The 15,762-nt window shown below is 37.5% G+C and overlaps 1 protein-coding gene across 1 annotated transcript in view; it reads left to right on the plus strand.

Moving 5' to 3' along the window:
* Positions 1–9,370: 9,370 nt before the first annotated feature.
* Positions 9,371–15,762, plus strand: part of LOC149423957 (fatty acyl-CoA reductase 1-like) — a 38,687-nt gene continuing 32,295 nt past the window's right edge. Inside the window, exons 1-2 of the mRNA XM_089631938.1 lie at positions 9,371–9,376; positions 11,417–11,443. Coding sequence (XP_089488064.1) covers positions 9,371–9,376; positions 11,417–11,443 — 33 coding nt within the window. The remainder of the gene's footprint in view (positions 9,377–11,416; positions 11,444–15,762) is intronic.

Here is a 15,762-nt window from a genome sequence, read left to right on the forward strand (position 1 = left end):
TTCGCCTCCCGGCCGCGTCCTGTCACCGCACTTTCTTCGCCTCCCGGCCGCGTCCTGTCACCGCACTTCCTTCGCCTCCCGGCCACGTCCTGTCACCGCACTTCCTTCGCCTCCCGGCCGCGTCCTGTCACCGCACTTTCTTCGCCTCCCGGCCGCGTCCTGTCACCGCACTTCCTTCGCCTCCCAGCCACGTCCTGTCACCGCACTTCCTTCGCCTCCCGGCCGCGTCCTGTCACCGCACTTTCTTCGCCTCCCGGCCGCGTCCTGTCACCGCACTTCCTTCGCCTCCCGGCCACGTCCTGTCACCGCACTTCCTTCGCCTCCCGGCCGCGTCCTGTCACCGCACTTTCTTCGCCTCCCGGCCGCGTCTGGTCACCGCGCTTTCTTCGCCTCCCGGCCGCGTCCTGTCACCGCACTTTCTTCGCCTCCCGGCCGCGTCCTGTCACCGCACTTCCTTCGCCTCCCAGCCACGTCCTGTCACCGCACTTCCTTCGCCTCCCGGCCGCGTCCTGTCACCGCACTTTCTTCGCCTCCCGGCCGCGTCTGGTCTCCGCGCTTTCTTCGCCTCCCGGCCGCGTCCTGTCACCGCACTTTCTTCGCCTCCCGGCCGCGTCCTGTCACCGCACTTCCTTCGCCTCCCGACCACGTCCTGTCACCGCACTTCCTTCGCCTCCCGGCCGCGTCCTGTCACCGCACTTTCTTCGCCTCCCGGCCGCGTCTGGTCTCCGCGCTTTCTTCGCCTCCCGGCCGCGTCCTGTCACCGCACTTTCTTCGCCTCCCGGCCGCGTCTGATCACCGCAATTTCTTCGCCTCACGCCCAGCATTACGTGGCTGGGCGGAGGATAACATATCTTGGAAATCACTTTCTCTAACTCAACTGTAACTTCTTCATCCACCGCCCAGCATCACATCCAAAGATATTAGAAGAACGAGATGTGCTATGAGCCGTTCATACTGTGCGGAATTGTTTTGGCCAGTGTCGCCGGTTTTGTTCACCAATACTACTGCACACCTTCGCTTACGCTAAGGTATCCGCACTAATACAAAGAACAGATTTCTGTGCGTACACGTCTCGATAGTATTCAAAGTACCCTAATTAGGTAGTACTCCGCCTACGGTCCGGCGGCCAACATAGCATATCTCGTTCTTCTAATATCTTTGATCACATCGCTGGACGGGGAACGCGTACTTCACCACCACTCCTGTCTCGGTCTCCTCTCTCTCCCGCCTCGATCTTGACTGTCTTTCTTTCTTGAGCTCGTAGGACCTGTCGCCCTACCCCGCACTTCTCACTTACTTCTTTAAACCCCCCGTCTGTCAACACTTGTCTTTGGGCGCACACTGCGGGACACTCTCAGTTTATATCTCAAATTTAATTGTGACGAAATTTGATTCGTCATAATCAAAGATATTAGAAGAACATATCTTTGGTCACAATACATTAATGAAAAATATTATTGAAGACGACAATAATACTGATAAATCTAAACGAAACATTAAACAAAACAAGACACAGACAAATAAAAAGATAACAATCACAACTAGGAATTGAACCCATCTCTTGTCTGACTGGGACAGGCGTCTTAAACCACTCGAACATTCCGATCTGTTATTTCACACAATTACACTACTAATACGTCATTGAAATCGTAGCTACAATAACGAACTGCAGTAAAAAATTATGTCAACAAACGCCGATTACAAATATATATTATTTTTTCATTACATTCAATTAATTATTGATCGTTATTTAAAAATGAATAAAACACTATCCGTTCAAAACGCCCTGCTTGGCTGGCATCACTGCATCGGCTGTTTATAGCGGAAATTTATGAATCTATAAGATAGAAATAGAATAGATTCTCTGTTATCGAATGTACTCGTACATACACTAACATGAATTACTTGTTTTGAAAGCAGTTAACTTATTCATATTTTAATATTAAACACCTGATATGAAAATAAAGGTTTTTTTATGATTGTTTTGTCGCTTACCGAATGTAAATTTTTAAACTCTAGAAATACCTCTTAAAACTAAAATTTTAATTACATAAACGTATTATAAAGGTTATTGTCACGCTACTTTTTCGTTTCATATAAAAATAATATTTAAAACATTCACAACCTTTGACGAATCTGTCGCAAGGAGGTAAAATTTTATGGTCGATGTTTTTTTAAATATATTACACTTATTCGAACGTGTATAATAAATAGATGCAAATACAAAGCGTGGTTATCTCTTTCGAACACTGCTTAAATCATGTATCTCACCGTAATACTAAAGGAAATATAATAATAATAATAATAATAAGCCTTTTATTCTGAACTTCTGTTAGGTACATTAATACAGTGGTGCCTCACACAACGAACTTAATTCGTTCCAGGAGCAAGTTCGTTATGCGAAAAGTTCGTTATGTGAAACGCGTTTTCCCATAACAATACATGTTAAAAAAAATAATTCGTTCTGTAGCATAAAATATGGTAAGATGACATAAAAAAAAGATAAATTTTTTGTTATTATTTTTATTTAGATACATCTAAAAACATAATGAAAAAAACACACATTTTTTAATTTTAAGAAATAATCGAATCTTGCACATCTTCATCCATTTTCCGCCGATGGTGCAGTGAAAAACCTGTCCAAAGTCGTTTGTTTCTCTCTTTTCTTCAACATCTGCCGGAAATAACGGACAAGAGTATCGGAGTACAGGTCGTTGATCCTGTTTGCTTCAGCGAAATCCGGATAGTGGGCATTGGTAAACTCCTGAACTGCTTTCCATTTGACCAGGATGTTCTTGATGTCAGCAGTTGGAATTGGTTGATTGTTTGATTGTTGCTCCTCGTTATCAGATGACGCTTCCCTTTGAGCATTGTCCTGTTGTTGGGCCAGAAGTGTTTGGAGCTCTTCAGTTGTCAGCTCTTCTTTGTGTTCCTCAATAAGCTCCTCTACATCCTCTTCCTCTACCTCTAATTCCAACCTTTGGGCCACTGTGATGATGTCCTTCACCACTGCTGTGTCATCAACTACTGCTTCTTCCTGAATCCACGAAGGCACAAGCATCTTCCAAGCAGAAATGAGGGTCCTTTGTGACACTTCTTCCCAGGCCTTCTGTATAAGTCGTATTGCCAAAAGGATATCAAATTTCTCCTTCCAAAACATTCGGATAGTCATATTGTCTCCACCAAACTCGCATTCTTCAAACACCTTATTAAAGAGGGCTCTAGTGTAGAGTTTTTTAAAGTTCGCAATAACTTGCTGATCCATTGGCTGGAGAATGGATGTGGTGTTTGGTGGCAAATACTGCACCTTGATAAAAGGATAATTTTGAAATGATAATTTATTAAAGGATAATTTATTAAATATTCTGCAATATTTCTTCTAGGTCTTTTGGGTGAGAAGGGGCATTGTCAAGTATCAGAAGGGCTTTGAGCGGCAGTTCTTTTTCCAACAAGAATTTCTTCACGGCAGGAGCAAAGGTTTCCAGAATCCATTCGTTGAAGATAACTTGGGTCACCCAGGCTTTTTGATTGGACTTCCAATGGACGGGCAATTTGGACTTAATAACGTTATTTTTCTTAAAAATTCTTGGATTTTCAGAGTGATAAACCAATAGAGGTTTGATCTTGAGGTCTCCGCTGGCATTAGACGAAATCATAAGGGTAAGTCTGTCCTTCATGGCTTTGTGTCCTGGCAATTTCTTCTCTTCTTTTGTAATGAATGTTCTGCTCGGCATTCTTTTCCAGAAAAGACCCGTTTCATCGGCATTGAACACTTGTTGTGGGCAGTATCCTTCATCCATAATAAATTTTTGAAAATTAATAGAGAACTTTTCTGCTTCTTTTTTATCAGCACTGCCAGCCTCACCATGCATATTAACGCTGTGGATTCCATACCTTTTCTTAAATCTTAAAAACCACCCCCTGCTGGCTTTGAAATCTTCTTTATTATCTTGATTGCTGCTACTTCCAGGGATGTTTTTCTTTAGATCTTCATAAATTATCTTGGCCTTGTAACAGATAATATCTTGGGTTGTTACGTCACCTTTCACCTGCCTGTCCTTAATCCAAATCGCTAATAGCCTCTCCATTTCCTCGTGGATTGAAGATCTATGTTTTTCATTAAATAGTTTTGATACTCCTTTGGCTACTTTGGCTGATTTTATTGCATCCTTGTTTTTCAAAATGGTGAAAATGGTGGTCTTGTTGAGGCCAAACTCTTTAACGAGGTCACACTGTTTTACCCCACATTCACTCCTTTTAATTATTTCCTGTTTCATTTCAAGAAAAATCACCTTCCTGCTTTTTTTAGAACCCATCATATAAAAAAAATGTTGAGTTTATCTTAAAAGGACGACTGCCGTGATACGTGTGCGATTTAATTCGTAATGAAGAACGATTGCTGCGATACGTGCGTAAGTTAAGCGTACTAAGCAGTGACTAACGAGTCTAACGACTGCCTGCGCGGGAGGATGCAATTAATCGGCAGTGATCGTAGAAGATCGGGCGACTTCGTTGTGTGAAGCGAAGTTCGTTGTATGAATCGTGAAATGAACGAAAAGGAAGTTCGTTGTGTGCAGCATTCGCTGTGCGAGGCGTTCGTTGTGTGAGGCACCACTGTATTAGAAATATTTTGTTTGTTATAATATATCCCGAAGCTCAGTTTGCCTCTTGGCATAGGCCTCCTCTAACAATTTCCATTGGGACCTGTCACGCGCTACTCTTCTCCATTGATGTCCAGCCGTGAGTTTTAGGTCGTCTTCCCATCTCATGTGTTGACGTCCTCTACTTCTCTTGCCATCTCTGGGATACCAGTCAGTGACATTTTTACACCATTTCTCTTGTGGGTCTCGGATCATATGACCTGTCCATCTCCATTTTTGTTGGTCTATTCGGGTAACTATATCGGCAACATTAGTTATCTCCCTTATTTTGCTACATCTCACTCTGTCCTGTTTTCTTATTCCTGTCAAACTTCTCTTCATGGCTCTCTGGCAGCGTTCCAACTTTTCTCTGTGGCGTTTGGTGAGTGCCCAAGTTTCGCATCCATAGGTGATGACTGGAATTATACACGTGTTGAAGACTTTCCTTTTTATTTGCATACTTAGTTCCTTGGATTTCAAGACTTCTTTCAAAGACCAGTATTTCTTCCATCCATTTGCTACTCTTCGCTCGATTTCTTTAGTGGTTTGATCTTTGTGTGATATTATTTGTCCAAGATAGATGTACTCTGACACATATTCGAGTGGTTGGTTGTCAATTTTTATAGTTACTGGATCAGAGTTTGTAAGCAATTTTGTTTTGTCTTTGTTCATGCATAAGCCGACTTTCACACTTTCCTCGTTTAGTGATTCTATCATTTTATTTAGGTGCGTTGGGTTTTCCTCGAATAGGACTATATCGTCTGCAAATCTTAGGTGGTTCAGTTTTGCACCTTGCACGTTGATACCATATTTTTCCCAATCTAGTTTGCGGAAGATACTTTCTAGAGCAGCCGAGAACAATTTTGGTGATAGAGGGTCTCCCTGTCTTACTCCTCTCTTGATCTTGAACCTTTTCCCCAAGGTTTCTAGTTGGATCCTCGCTTCGCAATTCAGGTATATGTTTTTTATAATATTGATGTATATTGAAGGTATCCCCTGCTGTTTAAGACTATCCCATAAAACTGTGTGTTTTATGCTGTCGAAAGCTTTGGAGTAATCGATGAATGCTATGTATATTTTCTTGTTATACTCGTTATATTTTTCTACTATTTGTTTCACTGTGTGTATGTGGTCCAGGGTAGAGTATTTTTGTCTGAAGCCGGCTTGCTCCCGTGCTTGGTTTTCGTCTAACTTTTTACTTATTCTTTCCAGGATAACCTTGGAAAATACTTTGTAGATATTTGACATGAAACTTATAGGTCTGTAGTTCCCTATATCTTCCTTTTGTCCTTTTTTAAATATAAGAATAATATTTGATGTTTTCCACTGTGGAGGGATTAGACCAGTTGTTAGTATTTCGTTGAATATTGAAGTGAGCATTGGTAGTAGTTCTTTTAGGGTGCCTTTAAGAAGTTCGTTTATCACTTTGTCTGGGCCTGGAGCTTTTTCCATCTTCTGACTGAATATGGCTTTTTCTACTTCTCTGGAAAGTATTTTTGGTTCGGTTATAACGTTTTTCTGCTCTTTAATGACGTTTGTCTTCTGATCGTATTTTTGTTTGTCGTCTGGGCTTGAATAGAGGTCCTGGTAAAATTTTGTGGCTATTTCGTTGATGTTATTTCTATTTGAAGAAGTAGTCCCCTTTTTGTTTAGTTTTGGTATCCATTCCTTATTTGATTCCTTCAATTCTTTAAGCGCTTTTTTCACTCCTCCTGTTTTCACTATATGCTTTTCTAATGTTTGTAGCGTCTTGGTCTTCCTATCTTTCCTGATGTTCTCTCTGATTTCCTTACTTAGTTTCGTTATAGTTTTTATGTTCTCTTTTTTAGGATGTTTTGTAAGTAGATTTTTTCTTTCTTTTATAAGTTGCAGCGTTGTATCACTTAGCTTGTACTTGTTTCTATTGCTAGTCTCAGCTTTTACTTTTGTTAGTAGATTTTCTAGCTTTCCATATTTTGTATGAGTATCAATGTTACTCGTAGTTAATTTTGCGGCTGATCTAATTTGAGATTGTGTTATTACCTTTAAGTTTTCATCGCTGTGGTGTTTTGTAGTGAGTGAAGCGAAATGTTTTCTAGATTTCTTTGGTAATTCTATTCTTATGTTGCTTCTGACCATTCGATGATCTGTATTGAAGTTGAATTTAGTTAGAACCGACGTATCTGTGAAGGCTTTTGGATAGTTTGATGTTATGTAGTCAATTTCGTTTTTGGTGTTGCCGTCGGGGGAGATCCATGTCCACTTATTCTTTTGGTTTTTCATATATAAACTGTTCAAGAGCGTTAGGTTGTGTTGTAATAAGAATTCAACCAGAAACTCACCTTGTGGACTTCTTCTACCTTGACCGAACTTTCCCAAGACATATTCTTCCTTGCATTGCTTCTCCCCGACTTGAGCATTAAAGTCGCCCATTAGAATAATATGGTTGTTTTGATACCTTGTTATTGTCTGTGTTAGTTCTTTATAGAAAAGTTTGAATTCTGTTTTCGTTGCTTGTTCTGTTGGAGCATAAATTTGTATAATCGACCATACTTTTTGGTATCCCGGTATGTCAATGTTAAGAATGGCTATTCTATCAGAGATTCAATTAGGTCTTGTATGTATTGTTTCATTGACCGTTTGATTATGAATCCTACACCTTTTTAGCCGGCTGTTTCGCCTTTGTGGAATAGTACATAGTCAATGCGTTCCTCAATCTTTTCTCCTAGTCTTCGCATCTCACTAATGCCCAGGATATCCCATTTTATTTCTTCGAGAGCTATTTCTAGCTCGTGTAGGCTTTCTTCCGTTCTAAGGGTTCTCGTATTTAAAGTTGCGATATTGAGTATTTTGTTTCTTCTTGTTGTTAGAGGGTTGTGGTCTATAACTCCCGCGGGGATCAGCCGAATTGGGAGACTTTTTGTTGGTTGGTTTTGGTTGTTAATTTTGGTTGTTGTTAATATTCCTTGTTTCCGATCTTCCGAGACGGTAATTAGTTTTTTGGAGCACTTAGTTGTGGGTCAGAACTTGCCCGGTTGACATAGTTCAGTATGTTAGGTCTGTTGGTCTCTTTCATGCTAGTTTTGGGTAGAGGTTGTGAAGGATTGCTTGATATTTTGTTTGTATTTACTTTCTTCTGTGCTGATGACTTGGGAGAATCCGAAGTTCCTCTTTTTCGCTTTTCGCTAATGTTGTCCTTCGGTTTTAACAGTTTATCAGTTTGTCATATTTTATGTAAGCAATTTTGAAGTGAAACTTCTTTAGGCGCGTAATGTATTTTCGGGGACGGAGTAAAACCGAGTCAGGATCGACACGAAAATGCGGGTACCCCCACCACCGCTCACCGTTCACTGTCCCTCTCTCACCATATGCGCTTGTTGAGGTGGGGGAGCCGCTCACGAACGTTCTCTCTCTTCTCTTCTTTCCTCTCTCTCAGACACCAGCGAACTGCGCCACGCCAAGCATCAGCTGCTTGGTTAGTATACTGCGTCGTGAGTGTAATACGAGTGAAATACGTAATTGATTGTGGTTCATACGGTTTGGTACAGAATTTCAGTGTTAAAAATGAGTAGTGACGAGATAGAGGTGATGAACACATCAGTGGCACAAGAGGAAATATCCCCTGAGAATCACCAAAGAAGAGGAGAGTCTGATTCACACAGTGATGACATTAACATAAGGTAAATATAACCTATAAGAGTTGATAAATATTTCACAATATAGTAGTATTGTTGGAATAGGATTGTTTAATATATTGGCGAGATTATATTAACAGTCAGTAATCCCTCAGAATCTGTTGTTTTTTATCATCCTAGAAATTACCTACATTCATAAGTATAACATCTAAACATTTTAATTTCCAGTGTTACAAAATAAAAATTAATAAAAAATGTATGAGTGTGTACTTCAAATTCAACTTATTGTTTAACTACAACTGAATCAGATCCGTTCTTGACACACATAAAATACTTATCACGGGCATTTGTAAGAAATTTTCAAAACTCTTGTGATCTTTGCAAATCATCAATATTTCTGTTGACACTTGGCAGCCCAAGTATAATAATAATTCGTTTATTATGCTTGCTAACGAGTGGAATATTTCGCAACTTTCTACGTATCTAGATTCCAGGGAATATTGTGAAACTTCGCAAAGTAAACATTAGACATTTGTACCTAATACATATTATGCATTTACGAAATCTTTTACCTTGAAACGAAAGGTGCAGCGAATGCATCTGGCCGAATTCCGCAATGCATCGTGAATCTGGCACAGATGGCATAGAATGCACATAATTATAACACTGCACTTGAAAACCTAGCAAAACCGTGTTATTTATGTATATCTACTTAATATCTAACTAACTTATTAAATTTCTTAGCATGACATAATTCAAAAATATTTTCACATCATTTTTCAAAACTCCTATGTATTAACAGTCAATTACAATTCGTGAGCTTATTATAATTCTTTTTTTCAATTCATTTATTATTATCTATCTACACACTTCCTTCATTTTATAACAATCTCAGGCGAAATTACGTAATGATATTTTATGGACATACGTAATAGGTACTACAACTATGTAATAACTAAAAATATCTAACTGTATCTTATTGTACTGTGTATGTCTTAACAAATAAATAAATAAATAAATAAATAATCTAGATTGATTTTCAACATGAACTTTTGAGAAAATGTGAAATCTGTGCACGCATCTCGGATGACATATTTTTTTAATGTGGCATCTCACATGAAGGTAATGTTCTTAGTAAAATTTAGGTACTTAGTACCTATCTTAGTACATTTGCGGCACATTTCATAGCACTCCTTATCGCTTGAAACGTCTTAGACATGTTTGGTTTGATTCCAGTGGGGTCGTTGATCATTTTGAAATATCGCAGATTTTTGAAGTGAAACTTCTTTAGGCGCGTAATGGATTTTCGTGGACGGAGTAAAACCGAGTCAGGATCGACACGAAAATGCGGGTACCCCCACCACCGCTCACCGTTCACCGTTCACTGTTTTCAGTAAAAGCAACAAATCATTAGCATGCGCATAAAAGTTTTTATGTGTTTTATTTAAGTACTTTTTTACTCGGTAGTATAATTTTGTTTGGCGCATGCCTTAGCTGTGGTACAGACGTGGACAGGGCTTTCCTGTACCGTCCGGTAAGAAACCGACAAACCAACAGAACCCACATTCATAAATTGTGGTTCATACGGTTTGGTACAGAATTTCAGTGTTAAAAATGAGTAGTGACGAGATATTTAATTGTAATATTGTTATTTATGTAATATTGTATACTTGTGAATAAATTGAAAATTTTTGGAACTATACATTAATCGAACGTCATTCATCTATAAGAAAATATTAGAAAAAGCAAATCCATGCTTCGTCGTTGAATTATTTAACCTCTAATTTTCAAACTAACCTAAGAGAGAAAATAGAGATGATGAAATGAAAATAGAGAGAGAGGAATACTAGAAGTTTCACTTCTGTCTTGCGTAGGCTTGACACACCCACTTTTTTTCCTTTCTTTTTCTCTTCTTCTAGTTGAGGTTGTAGCTGTTTTCGTTTTTCCAGGATTTCCTTTGAGTAGTCTTCTTTCACATTAATACCTGGTGGAAGGTTTGTCTTGTTCTTGAGTATAAGGTGTTTCTTCCATTGGGTCGTGATAGAGGCTATGACCGGACGATTCGTGTTTTCGCTTTGTTTCCCTATTCTGTACACGTTGCTAATTTCTTGGCTGTCCAAATGTACTCATGTGTTTACTATGAGGTCTTTAATGTAGTCTACTATGTCTCCTTCAGATTTTCCCTTTTCTTCCATTCCGAAGAACACCAGGTTATTTTTACGTTTTTCTCTATCTACTGCTTTAAGTTTTTGTTCTAGTTCTAAAACTTTATTTTTAAGGATATTGTTTTCTTCAATAATTGTTTTCATCTTCTCATCTAGCGCTTCCATCACATTTCTAGTAACGGAATGAGTTATTATTTCCGCTTGTTTTTCTAATTTCTCATCAAGTTTAGATAAAAATAATTCCATGTTTTTGTCCATTTTGTTTGTGTTCTGTAAAATTTTTTCAGATGGGGTGATTTGGTTTATGTATATTAGCGCCTGTTGTTGGGCAAAATTTCGGCACACCTGTAAGAACTTTCCGTACTTACGCCTGTTTGCAGTTTTAGTTATTTTAATTTTATTTATTATTATTTATTTATATTTTAATTTTCAGATTGCGCTTTTACTGCCATCTATTGACTGTTAGGGTTATCTCGTTTTGGTTTAGTGTGTGTACGTATTTACCGCCATCTATGAACAGGTACTTTGTAAATATGATAATAAAATAAAAAGATTTGGTTTGTTCGAGGATTGAACCCTTCTCCGTAGATACTGGAGTCAAACACTTTACACTTATGCCAATTCACTGTTGAGTCTCACTGACATTTTACTCGATATTAAACAACTGTCAACGAAATGTGCTAGAGTGTATTTTAGTTAAAGTTTGTTTTTTAATTCACAGTTCAAATTTGTTAAGAATTCACTTTTTGATAGATTTTTATTTTATTGTTATATTTTGTTTTGTTTTAGTTCGCTTATTTAGGTTAAGACTTTATTTTGGTTCACTTATGCACAATTAAATTTTAGACTTCCAGTTTTAATATCACTTTTGAAGCACTCCCCGTTCGAGTATCGGTAGAATAGACACATGAGGATATAGATTGTGCAGCCAGTTTTATTTTACACACAAAATTTCAGTTTCTTAGACGCTTTTAGAACGAGTTCTCAAAGGAAATAGAACGACCATTATTATGAGTCCGTCTCAGTTTAGTACTGAGTTGACCCTGTTGCGCTCAGTTGTTGGAGCGCAGGATTTGTTGTAACTTTTATTTCGAAAATCAATTGTTAATTTATGTATAACTGTTTTAATTTACAGGATGATGAGATTGTATCAGAAAATCTTCATAGGAAGCAAAGCTCTCGCATTTTTCACGACAAGCGAATGGAAAATAGAAACTGAAAATTCTGAAATTCTAATAACTCTCCTGCATTCAAAGGACAAGGATATATTTCCATTCGACATGAGATGGTTCGCCCTGTCTGAATGTGCAGTTTTAGGCCTTAGCGGAATTACAAAAATATATCTTGAAAGAAGACACCATTGAAGTAGCTTTAGCGAAGAATAGGGAATACATTCGGTTTAGGGGAGTCACTCGAAAAACCGAAATTGAACTTGATTTAGACTAATTTAGGGCTGGGGAATCCGAATCTGTAGGTGTAGTAATCTGAATTAGGTGGAGGTCGGCACTATTAACTGAGTTATAGGGTCTTGAAATTTCGCACGCGACACAGAAACCATGTTTTATATATTAAATTCGGTTAAAGATTCCCACTCGAATAACCAAAATCGAACTTGATTTAGACTAATTTAGGGCTGAGGATTGTAGGGTGTGTCAATTATTTCAACTTTTGAATTCAGAAACGCCTGATGTCTCAAAAGTTGCGTCTTACAAAGAAAATGAGAACTACATTTAGAATTGTTTTTTTAAAAATGGTTATTAGCTCGCTAAAATGCATTGAAAAACAGAAAAAATACATAAAACATGTATTTTTAAATAATGGTAATTAATATTTTCTTCACAATAATTTAACCTTTTAACGTTTGTTTATTATTAAAAACTGCGTATAGTTGACAAAAATGAAATAATAAAATCAATTTTATTAATGCAAGTAAATCTACAAGAATACCGAAATTAACAAAAAAAATAAAAAATCCACTAAAACGTTTTCCATTGCCATTTAGTTTGCTCTAATTTTCAATTATTGGACTTGGTTTGATATTTGATAAGACTCAAATGAACATCTCCCCTTTCCTTTCGTCTGCTCCACCACCTCTTTCTCCTACCACTGTACCCCTACTCCTGCCACAATAAGATGTTTGTTTTTTGTCAAGTTTAAGTTGTTTGTCACCCGCACGCTCCCACCCGCTGCAGTTGTCTGTATTGTTTTATGCGACAGTGTATCGTTTTGTTATCTAAGTCTATAAAATTATTAACATTACGTTAGCAGTATGATTTCCAAACGTATAGACACTGGATTATCTACCAAATTGAGTATTTTCGACAAGTTTCCTGAAGAAATGAAGTGGACTACTCTGCCAAGTTATGAAGAAGTCATCAGGCATTACGAGTGGTTGCGGTATAAAATGAAGCTGACAACATTGAAAGAGCTGGTCCGTCTTCCGTTATAGATCATAGTAGATTACGAGGAGCTAGAAAGCAAACTAGAGATATGTTATTAAATAGCCGTAAATTGACAAATATCGAAGGTTTATTTTTCGATGGGCGCAAGGACAAAACAATGTTTATTATCCACAAATGAAGTAAATTTTATCGACAAATAAAAGTTGAAGAACACATAACGATTGTGCAGGAGCCAGGATCAGTGTATCTCGGACACGCTACGCCATAATCTGGTACTGCTAAAGACAGCGAAAATGCCATATGTTCACTTTTGGAAGAGGAAAATCGTCAAATGGAGAAAATTGTTGCAGTTGGTTGTGACGGAATAAATACAAACACTGGCCAGAAAAATGGAATCATTTCAAGAATGGAACAGAGACTTGGAAAGCCATTGCAATGACTTATCTTCCAGCTGCACGCCAATGAACTACCATTGCGACATTTGCTATCTTCATTAGATGGACCGACTAGCGGATCTGTAGCTTTCTCGGGACCAATCGGAAGAAAATTAAAAAAATGTGAGAACATGAAAATTATTCGGTTTGTTCCCATTCAATCATCCATACCGGAAAATATAACAGAAAAATTAAGCACGGAACAAAATTATTTATATAATATGTGTCTGGCTGTGTCAAAAGGTATGATAACTGTAGATTTGGCAAGGAAACAACCAGGGAAAATGTCTCATGCGAGGTGTATACTGTATAACAACTGCAAACAGACAACGGAAAACCCAACGGAAAATTTGCAGATATTGGCCACCTTTATTGTGAGAGTAGGTATATGCTCCAACATCGTTTACCATAAAGTGCAATAGTATTGTATAGATGGAGCCCGTAATCTCTGGAAAATGGTTAGCATTTCCAGATATCTTTCAGCAGAATTGAAAGCCATTGTCGACCCCGTGATTCAGAGGAACGCATATTTTGCACACCCGGAAAACATTATTCTATCAATGTTAACCGATGACAATAAATGTATAAGGGAGCTAGGATGTAGAAGGATCATTAAATATAGGGCCCTTCAAACTTCAGGAGTGAGAGAGTTCATAATTCCAAAAATTAATTTCAACTGCAATAGCTACATAGAATTAATTGACTGGCAGGCCACAGATTTAATTCTGACAGAACCTCCACTCCTGAGCAACGTAGAAACGGACGAATTACTTAAATTGTGTGATGAAGGAAATGTAAAAAGGTTCGATTTTCCTAAATTTCCTTGCCACACACAATCAGTGGAAAGGTGTGTGAAGTTGACCACAGAGGCGTCTTCTTCTGTTGCTGGTTACAATGCTAGAAAAGGTTATATTTACGCCAAGCAACATTCAAGAAACATAATGCCAAATTTTAATTCTAAGCAAGATTTTAAGTAATTACTGTTTTAAAAATATGTTATCATTCAATTTTGAGCATCCATTATTTTTTATTCGTTGTATTTTGGTCAAAATGTTGTTGTACGTTATTGTTTAGTATCTTGAATTTAACCATAAAAAGTGTCATTTTCCCCTTTTATATTTTTAACAAACACAACACATATGTATAAAAAAATATTTATTTTTCGTTCTTTGTACTGCAGTTATGGAAATAAAATGAAGAGTGCTACAAAATATAAAATATGGACCCATTGTTTTATTTTTTTCCCAAATCACGAAATCAAATTTTTTTCAAAACTTCCGGCCATTTTAGCGAGTTAATAGTGTACACCAATTTCATTTATTTTTACGTTTTCGAATAGCTACAGATCATACGCAACTTTTGAGACCCCAGGCGTTTAAAAATAAGGCAATTTTTTTCTCTCTATGGAGAGCGACACACGCTATAGTGAGAAATCCGAATCTGAAAGAATTAGGTGGAGGTCGGCACTATCAACTGAGTTATAGGGTGTTGAAGTTTCGTACGCGACACTTTGAAAACATGTTTTATATATTATTTCAACTATGAATTATGAATAGGTATGAATTAAAAACAATCAAATTAACATATATTTAATACTTTGACATTTCAGCAGTACCAACCAAAAAATAAAAAGTGTTGCCATATAATAATAATATCAATGCATGGAAAATTCTGAAAATAAAATATCATATGCCAGATTTGTAGTTTATTATTTAAAATCTTGTAAATATTAAATTTATACATATATAACCTAAACTAACTGTGATTTTCTATAACAAAAAAATGACCCTTTTTAATAACGCCCACTCGCGTCCCCTTTAGAGTTTTATCCCAGTTTTCAAGTAGTTTGTGGGCTACGCTAGGTTTGTATAGACTGGTTTGTGATTTAATTCTAATACCCTTTTTCTATGTTATTTCCTGTTACAAAAAATTGCCCCTTTAATAACGCCTGCTCGCCTCCCCTTTAGAGTTATATCCCAGTTTTCAAGTAGTTTGTGGGCTACGCTAGGTTTGTATAGACTGGTTTGTGATTTAATTCTAATACCTTTTTTCCATGTTATTTCCTGTTACAAAAAATTGCCCCTTTAATAACGCCTGCTCGCGTCCCCTTTAGAGTTATATCCCAGTTTTCAAGTAGTTTGTGGGCTACGCTAGGTTTGTATAGACTGGTTTGTGATTTAATTCTAATACCCTTTTCCCATGTTCTTTTGCCTACTCTAACCCAAACTAAAAACCTTACCTATTTTGTAAAAAAATATTATTATTATATGGCAACACTTTTCTTTTTTTGGTTGGCACTACTGAAATTTCAAAAGTATAAAATTAAATAGTTATTAATTTGATTTTCTTAAGTCATAGTTGATAAATAAAACATGGTTTCTATGTATCGCGTACTAAATTTCAAGACCCTATAACTCAGTTAATAGTGCGGACCCCCACCTAATTCTACAGATTCGGATTCCCCAGCCCTAAATTAGTCTAAATCAAGTTCAATTTCGGTTTTTCGA

Source organism: Hesperophylax consimilis, chromosome 5, assembly GCF_061612785.1.
Source record: "Hesperophylax consimilis isolate HC1 chromosome 5, BYU_Hcon_1.0, whole genome shotgun sequence".
Classification (NCBI taxonomy): Eukaryota; Metazoa; Arthropoda; class Insecta; order Trichoptera; family Limnephilidae; genus Hesperophylax; species Hesperophylax consimilis.